This window comes from Rhincodon typus, chromosome 10 (assembly GCF_021869965.1).
Source record: "Rhincodon typus isolate 14 chromosome 10, sRhiTyp1.1, whole genome shotgun sequence".
Taxonomy (NCBI): domain Eukaryota; kingdom Metazoa; phylum Chordata; class Chondrichthyes; order Orectolobiformes; family Rhincodontidae; genus Rhincodon; species Rhincodon typus.
The window spans coordinates 76999792-77009220 of NC_063341.1; the positions used below are offsets into that span (position 1 = coordinate 76999792).

The 9429-nt window shown below is 43.3% G+C and overlaps 1 protein-coding gene across 1 annotated transcript in view; it reads right to left on the reverse strand.

Annotated features, from left to right (window-relative positions):
* The window catches only part of ctbs (chitobiase, di-N-acetyl-), a 22528-nt gene extending 22234 nt beyond the window's left edge, over positions 1 to 294 (reverse strand). The window contains exon 1 of the mRNA XM_048601820.1: positions 72 to 294. Within this exon, the coding sequence (XP_048457777.1) occupies positions 72 to 212 (141 nt within the window). The 5' untranslated portion in view covers positions 213 to 294. The remainder of the gene's footprint in view (positions 1 to 71) is intronic.
* Positions 295 to 9429: the final 9135 nt, after the last annotated feature.

Consider the following 9429-nt stretch of genomic DNA (forward strand, 5'->3'; position numbering starts at 1 on the left):
GTCTCTCCCCCGTCTCTCCCCTGTCTCTCCCCCGTCTCTCCCTCTGTCTCTCTTCCCCCCCGGACACTGACCTCGAACGGCCTGTCTCCGGACACCGGGCGGCACAGGGCGGTATCGGCACACGGACAGTTGACGGCCCGAGCCCCGAGGGGGACGATCGCGGCCAGGGCCAGGACTCGAATGCAAAGCCCGGCCTCCCGCTGCCCGGCCATGGTTCCCTCCCACAGCCGCCGGAAGCTGTTCTTTGTTCCCTAACCCCAGCCTGACCTCCCACTTCCGGTCTCTACTACCATCCGGGTCTCCAAGACTGTAGAACATCCTCATCGGTCACGTGCAATGAGCAGTGGAGGAAGCCTTTCTGCCCATTTTTGGGGTCTGCTAGCTCCCTGTGCACGCTAATATGTGTGGGTTGGTAATCCAGAGACCTCAATCCCATCAGGTGGAATTTGAATTCAATGGTATTGCTATAAGGTGAGTTCTGACAAATTTGGATTGTATTCCCTTGTGTTGTAGGCTGTGGACAACCTGATAGAAATATATAAAATTATGAGAAGCATCGATAGGATGGCTGGCTGAAGTCTTTTTCCCAGGGTGGAAATGTTAAATATTACAGGCTATTATTTTATTGTGGGGTGGGGGAACATTTAAAGATGTGCAAAGAAAGTTTTTTTTTATGCAGTGGGTGGTAGGCACCTGGAACATGTTGCCGGGGAGGTGGCAGTAGCGGTGGCAATAGCAATGTTTAAGAGGCATTTAGACAGACGTGAACAAGCAAAGAATACAGGGATAAATACCATATACACGCAGATGGGATTAGTTTACACTGGCATCATGGTTGGCGCACGCATGGGCTGAAGGGCCTGTTCGTGTGCTGTATTGCTCTATATTCTTGATCTTAAAGAACTGTGGAAAGAGAAACAGAAATTGCTCAAGAAACTCAGCATGTCTGGCAGCATCTATACAGAGAGGAACAAACTTAACATTTCAAGTCCAGTGACCCTTCCTCAGACATGATAATGGCTAGAAAAAGGTGGTATATATACTGAAGACAGCGGATTGGGGGTTGGAGGGGTGACCAAATAGGTGCAGATGGTGCCCAGAGAGAGAGGGAGAGAGACAACAAAAACAGAAATTGCTGGAAAAACTCAGCAGGTCAGCAGCATCTGCAGAGAGAAATCAGAATTAATGTTTGGGTCCAATGAACATTCTTCTGAAGTGAACCTGCTCCACCGGGAAGGTATGACTGGAGCTGTGCATAGTGAGGAGCGACAGGGTATAATGGCAAGTGTTGCATATTCTCCGATTGCATAGGAAGGTGCCATGGAGATGAGTGGAGGTATTGGGACTGGAGGAGGAGTGGACCAGGGTAGTTTGTATGTAAAATGAACTGCCAGAGGAAGTGGTAGATGCAAGTACAGTTGCAACATTTAAAAGACATGTGGACAGGTACGTGAATAGGAAAGGTTTAGAGAGATATGGGCCAAACACAGGTACAAGGGACTAGTTTAGTCCTGGGAACTTGATCGGCATGGTCAAGTTGGACTGTAGGGTCTGCTTCCATGCTGTATGACTCTATCTCAGTTTTAAATGAGTGTTCCCTTAGTCTGTAACCTTGTCCCCTGTTTGAGATTCCCTCACTAGTGGAAACATCTCAGTTAAATCCCCTCAGAATCTTGTATGTTTCAATAAGATCACCACTTATTCTTCTAAACTCTAATGAATAAAAATTTAATTTGTTTTGCCTTTCTTGATAAGTCAACCCCTTCATAGCAGGCATCGGCCTAGCAAATCTGTTTTGAACTGCCTCCAATGGCTGTACATCCTTTCTTAAATACCAAAACTGTATACAGTTCTCCAGATGTAGCCTCAGCAGCACCCAATACAGTTGCAACAAGACTTGCCTATTTTTAAACTCCAGACCTGTTGCAGTAATGACCCAAATTCATTACTTACTGTACTTGCATGCTAACTGTTTGTGTTTCATGCACAAGAACATCCTGATCCCTTCTGCACTGCACTTCTTTGGATTCTCCCTCTATTCAAATAATAGTGTGCTTTTCAATTCTTCCTACTAAAACACACAACTTCACGCTGTCCCATATTAGGCCCCATCTGCCAAGTTTTGCCTACTCACTCAATCTATCTATATACTTTTTTGCATATTCTTTATGTCCTCATCACAACATGCCCCATCACCATTTTTATATCATCAGCAAATTTGGATACATTACAGTCTGCCCCCTTCTACAAATCATTAAGAATGTATAGTAAATCATTGAGGCTCTAGGACTAATGCTTGTGGCATGACAGTAGTTTATTTTTGAACACTGACTCATTGGATGTGGATGTCGCTAGTGGGGCTAACATTTGTCATCCCTAGCTGCCCTTGAGAAAGTGGTATGAGTTATGTCTTTCAATCTGAAGAAGACACATTAATTTTGACTCTGCTGTGTGTTAACCAATCCTCAATTCATACTAATACAGTACCCCAATTGTGTGAGCACCTATTCTCTATAAAAACTATTTATGAGGCATCTTATTGAATGCCTTCATCTGCTGGTACCCCTTTATCAATTCTCCTTGTTCCATCCTTAAAGAACTTGAGCAGATTTTTTTCAAATGTGATTACCCTTTCCCAAAACTATATTGACTCTGCTTGTGTTAAACTTTTGTGCTTCTTGTTTAGTAACGGACTCTAACATTTCCCAACAACAGAAATAATAGGCAATCTGGGAACTTTAAGGTTTTGGAGTAGATTTGTAGCTCGGGTTGTGGATGTCACAGTTGGTTGGCTCGCCAAGCTGGTTCGTTACTGTTCCGCGGACGTTTCATTACCCTGCTGGGTAACATCATCAGTGCAGCCTCCGATGAAGCGCAGTTGTGTTTTCCCGCTTGGCTTTTAAACTCTGGAGTCCTTTGAGCTGGATTACCTCACTTTCGGTTTTCTTTCGCAATGAAGTGTGTATGGGGCCGAGTTCTATGTGTTTGTTGATGGCTTTCTTCGTGGAGTACCAAGCTTCTAGGAACTCCCGTGCCTGGCTCTGCTTTGCTTGTGCCAGGATCTTGATGTTGTCCGAATTGGATCCCAATCCCAATAAGGAGAACCACCAATTCGACTGGGACAACATCAAGATCCTGGGACAAGCAAAGCAGAGACAGGCACGGGAGCTCCTAGAAGCCTGGTACTCCACGAAGAAAGCCATCAACAAACACATAGAACTCGACCCCATATACACTCCATAGCAAAGGAAAACCAAAAGTGAGGTAATCCAGCTCAATGGACTCCAGAGTCTAAAAACCAGGCGGGAAAACACAACAGCGCTTCATCGGAGGCTGCACTGATGATGTTACCCAGCAGGATAAGAAACGTCTGCGGAACAACAATGAACCAGCTCAGCGAGCCAACCAACCACAATCTGGGAACTATAGTAAAGAAGAATTTGAGATATTAATATTAGGAATAAAGATTAGAGAAAGGAACTTAAAGTAGATGACAAGTTTAAAAAAAAGAACTGCAGATGCTGGAAATCAGAAACAAAAACAGAAATTGCTGGAAAAACTCAGCAGGCCTGGCAGCTTCTGTGGAAAGAAAGCAGAGTTAATGTTTCAGGTGACCTTTCGTCAGAATGTTTTGTTTTGGTGTTTACCTCACTGCCACATCTCTTCCAGATATGCCCACCTTGAAGAACTTTTGTCTCCATTCCTGGTGTTTGACAAGGTATTTTCTCAGAGCTTCCCAGTTCCACATCATCCTCTGGTGTTCCGAAGAAGGGTCACCGAACCCGAAAAGTTAACTCTGTTTTCTCTCCACGGATGCAGTTGAGTTTTTTCCAGCAATTTCTGTTTGAAATAGACAACCCCCCTGGATCTGTTTATGTATCCCCCACAATGTTGAAAGAGGCAGCTATAATGAAAAGACCATATCATTTTATTTCCTGTATTTTTGATTGTGGACTGAAATGGGAAAAGGGATGTTTTGAAAACCAAGAATTGTGGAAGTAATTGCTGCTGTTCTTTTTAAAAATAAAACAAGTTACCAAAAGTCATGGCATGTTTTACTGCTTTGTTCAAGCTTTGAGGGTTGGGGGTGCGCAGTGGGGTGTGGGAGTTGTTTGTAGATGCCTGGCACCATGGGTGAATGTAGAACGGGATGAACCAGTAATGAGTGACTCATTGCTTTGTCTAATTATGACCAATTGTAAATGACAATAGCAGCCCACAGCTTGTCAACAACTCTGGCTCCAGAGGAGCTGAACTGCTGGTGGGTGTGCATGATGTAGGGAGAAGCCTTTGGACTGTTCGAAGGGCAGGTTGTGTGTGTCTCTCTCTGCAGTAATAGTACCCTGAAGCCTGCAAAAAGCTTGTTTCTTTCTCCTACCAATTGCCTTAAAACAGTATCTAAGAGACTTCGTAGTTAGTGTACCCTGTACATCCTGCAAAGAAGTGAAAGAACCAGGAGAAAGGAAATTGAAGAACAGAAAGATAAAACAAAGAACTTTCTGTTTTTGTTTGAGGAACAGAAAGTCCTAGCAAGCCAAATGGAACATCTCATTGAACCCAGTGGGCTGCTATTGAACTGTTTCCCAGTTTTCTTTTCCCACCTGCAGCATCCAGAAAACCATTTTTTCCTTTTGTTTGTCTGCGTTTATAAGAGATTTTGAGAAGACGTTGGAGTCTTAATTACATGAACCTTGTGTCGATAGCTTGTAAATAGAACAAAGAACTGTGGATGCTGGAAATCTGAAACAGAAACAGAAACTGCTGGAGAAACTCAGCAGGTCTGGCGGCATCTGTGGAGAGAAAAGAGTGAACTTTTTGAGTGCAGTGACTGAGGACTGAATTCTGCAGAAGGGTCACCAGACTCGAAACGTTAACTCATGTTTAGTAAACTTGTTGGTGATTTTGAGAATATAACTAGCAAAATAGACAGAGGAACTAGTGGCTTTCAGAAAGCTTCCAGTAAAGTTTCACTCAAGAGGTAAGCAAGGAAAATTTGAGAATATCAGATTGGGGGAATACACTGACATAGATTGAGAACTAGCTAATGGATAACTAACAGCATAAAAATTAAATTAGATTTTATTGTCACGTGTGCTGCAGTACAGGGATACAGGATTACAGTGAAAAGTGTACAAGATTGTCATTCCTGGCGTCATGTGAGATACAGTAATTTTCGGAGATTGGCAAACTGCATCTAGTGGGGTATCACAAGGATCGATTCTTAAACTCCAGCTGTTCACAATCTGTATCAATGATTTGAATGTGGGCATTTAATTAAACAATTTCAAGTTTACAGATTACAGAGAACTAAATGCAAGTGTAAGTTGTGAAAAGGATGCTGAGCCGCATCAGGCAGCTTTGAAAGTCTGAGTGGAAAAACGAAAGAGCAAACATTTATCTGATGTGGATGTGAGGTTATCCATCTCAAAGTCAAAGGAAAGTCAAATCCGGATAGCTTCTTAAATTGTGAGAGGGGCTGGGAAGTATTGAATTTGGAAACAAGTGTTCTTGTTCATGAGTCACTGAAAGTTACCATGCAGATGTAGCAAGCAATTGAGAAAACAAATGGTATGTTGGCATTTTTTACAAAAGGGTTTGTGTACGGGAGTAAAGATCAGATAGATACATGAATAGGAAAGGATAGGAGGAATATGGGCCAGGAGCAGGCAGGTGGAACAGTTTATATTGGGATTATGTTCAGCATGGACTGGTTGGACTGAAGGGTCTATTTCCATGCTGTTACAACTCTGACTGCATGTGTCACTTCATTTCTATAGAGTCTTATTCAAACCACACCTAGAGGATAGTGTGCAGGTCTGATTTTCTTACCTCAGTAAAGATATACTTGTGATACAAAAACAGAAGTTGCTGGAAAAGTTCAGCAGGTCTGGCAGTATCTGTGAAGAGAAATCAGAGTTAACGTTTTTTGGGTTTGGTGATCCCTCCTCAGAAGATCACTTTATCTCTGATTTTTTAAAAAAAATGATTCACCGGATGAGAGCGTTGCTGGCATGGTAGCATTTATTGCCCATTCCTAATCGCCCAGAGGGCAGTTAAGAGTCAACCACATTGCTGTGGGTTTGGAGTCACATGTACGCCAGACCAGGTAAGGATGCCAGTTTCCTTCCCTAAAGGACATTAGTGAACCAGATGGGTTTTTCCAACAATTGACAATGGATTCATGGTCATCATTAGATTCTTAATTCCAGATATTTATTGAATTCAAATTCCACCTAATTCGATATGACTCTTCTTCAGGACCCAAACAATGGCAAAAATGCTGTGGATGCTGAAGATCTGAAATAAACCCAGAATTGCTTTGAAGTCAAATATATAGCCCTGAATTTACATGAATCAGAGTCCAATAAGTTTTTTTCCAGCTTCCCCTGCGCCCCCCCGCAAGGGAAAAGATGTTTTCTGTTCACCTTATCTGTGCCCCTCATTATTTTATAAACCTCAATAAGGTCACCCCTCAACCTCCTATGTTCCAGTGAGTGCCCTTTAGGGAAGGAAACAGCCATCCTTACCTGGTCTGGCCTACATGTGACTCCAGACCCACAGCACTGTGGTTGGCTCTTAACTGCCCTCGGGGCAATTAGGGATGGGCAATAAATGCTGCCTAGCCAGCGATGCCCTCATCCCGTGAATGAATAAAAGAAATGAAGAATAAAATCGCAGCCTCTCCTTATAACTCAAACCCTCCAGTCCTCGTATTTCACATGGGAAACCTCACAACCTTTAAAAAGTATTTTGACGAGCACTTGAAATGTCATAACATTGATTTGTAATATAAAAGAGTTTTGCGATGTTCCTGTGAGTGTTTACAACAGATCACTGGAATTACTGATGTTTTATTTATGGATCTGTCTCTTTCTGACACACCACCCTTCTGCTAGGTCCTCATGCTCAGAGCCATATCCAGCATTCCTAGCTGATGATTTCTGAACTCCTGTGTGGAGAACTCCTGAGGACCTCCCCACTCCCCAGATTTCTGAAAATATTGTTACATTCCCCACTGTAAACGTTACCACAGACTCTCCCCTTAATATTTTACAATTTCTGCTCTCTTTCCTGTACATATTGCAAAGAATAGTGATTGCCTGCCCATTGATAATCATGCCTTTATGATAAATGAAAAATAAAAAAGTCTTTTTTATTTCTGTTAAAATTCCTTTATAAAATGAGAGCATCATTGACTAGACCAGCATTTATTGTCCATCCATAATTATCCAGAGATCAGTTAGGAATCAAAGTCATTGCTGTGATAAACGAACAGGAAGCTGGAAACACACAGCAAGGCAGGCAGTTTCTGGTGGAAAGGAGCAGTCAACATTTTGGGTATTCATGTGTACCAGCAGATTTCTTCCCTAAAGCACATTAGCGAACCGGATCGGGTTTTACCATTTACCAGCAAACCACTGTGGTTACATGGTTGCCATTAGAGTCATACACCATGGAAACAGGCCCTTTGGCCTAACTCTTGTATGCCAACCAGGTTTCCTAAACTAAGCTGGTCCCATTTACCTGCATTTGGCCCAAATTCCTCTAAACCTTTCCTTTCCATGTACCTGCCCAAAGGTCTTTTAAATGTTGCAATTGCACTTTCCTTTAGCAGCTCATTCCACATACACACCGTCCTTTGTGTGAAAACGTTCCCCCCCTCAGGTCCCTTTTAAATTTTTCCCCTCTCACACTTAATCTATGCCCTTTCATTTTGTACACCCCCACCTTGGGGAAAAGACTTTGGCTATTCACCTTTCCTATGCCCCTCATGATTTTATGAACGTCTATGAAGTTACCCTTCGGCCTCTAATGCTCCAGGGAAAAAGTCCCAAAGGAATTGCATTACCATCACCAAAAATAAGGATGTTATTGTTCAGTTATACAGGGCATTGGAGAGACCACTTCCTGTACGCTGTGTGCGGTGTTAGACTTCTTATTGAAGGAAGGATGTAAATGTATTGGAGATTGTTTGCGGGATTGCAATGAGAGGGTTGTCTTTGAGGAAAGGTTGGACAGACCGGGTTTGTTTCTAATGGAGTTTGGGGTGGGGGGTGGATCTGATTGAAGTGTATCAGATCCTGAATGGTCTTGATAAGATGGATTTGGAAAGGATTCTTCATTTTGTGAGGCTCCAGGTTAGCGTAGGCCTGGAGCTGGGGCCTCCAGGTTATTGGTGAGGTGGCGGCAGAGCTGGGGGCTACTGGTGGAAGGGAGTGTGTGGATCCAGTATGGGACCTGGCATAGGCAAGTGGGCCCAGCGGCGAAAAGATGGCGTCTGAAGAGTGGAATTCTGACGTTGGTGGGCAGGTGGTAAGCTATTGGAGGATAGGCAATGACTCAGGTGTCATTGGTGAACCGGCTCAGGGCAAAGGACTCATGGCAGAGGTGGGGGAATGAAGATAGACTGTCTTTCAGGTATATTTCTTTATTCTTTCTGTTCTCAAACTATTCAAAATGGCACCGGATCGTGGAAACAGTTGAATCTTTTTGCTATATTTTACTGTATTATTCACTGTAAAATACAAGGGGCAACAACTCATTCAATTTGATTCAAGTACTGGAAAATGGAACTACTGTAGCTCCAGAGTAGTTTTTGTCAGTGCGGACTCAGTAGGCTAAAGTGGCTCTTCTGTACAGTGTATTTATACCATGCCTTCTATATCGTTGGGGCTAAAGACCACATTTGAAGGATTGCTTTTGTAACATTGAAGCTTTATAGAACTTTAGTTAGGCCTCACTTGGAATATTGTGTACAGTTCTGGTCACCACACTACCAGAAGGATGTGGATGCTTTGGAGAGGGTACAGAAAAGGTTTCACAGGATGTTGCCTGGTGTGGGGGATTGTAGCTATGAAGAAAGGTTGGATAGACTGGGTTTGTTTTCACTGGAACGCAGGAGGTTGAGAAACGACCTGATAGAAGTCTATAAATTTATGAATGGCATGGATAGCATGGAAAGTATGAAGCTTTTTCCCAGGGTGGAGAGGTCAGTTACTAGTGGGACACAGGTTCAAGGTACAAGAGGGGAAGTTTAAAAGAGATGTGCGAGGCAAGTTTTTCACACAAATGGTGGTGAGTGCCTGGAACGCGCTGCCAAAGGAGGAGGACACACCAGCAGCATTCAGGAAGCACCTGGATGAATATATGGACAGGAAGGGAATAGAGGGATACGGATCCTGTATGTGAAGATGGTTTTCGTATGGAAGGGCAAAATGTGTCGGCACAGGCTCGGAGGGCCGAAGGGCCTATCCCTGTACTTTATTGTTCTTTGTTCTAACATACGCAATATTGTGATGGAGGAGAATGCATCAGCCAAAACACCAAAGCAAATCCCAGAGACACAAGAGATGATGCCGCCTTGAAAGGGGAGGGCAGTATCTGAAGTCAGGATACCATTCATGATGTCCATTACCCTGGGGACCATGA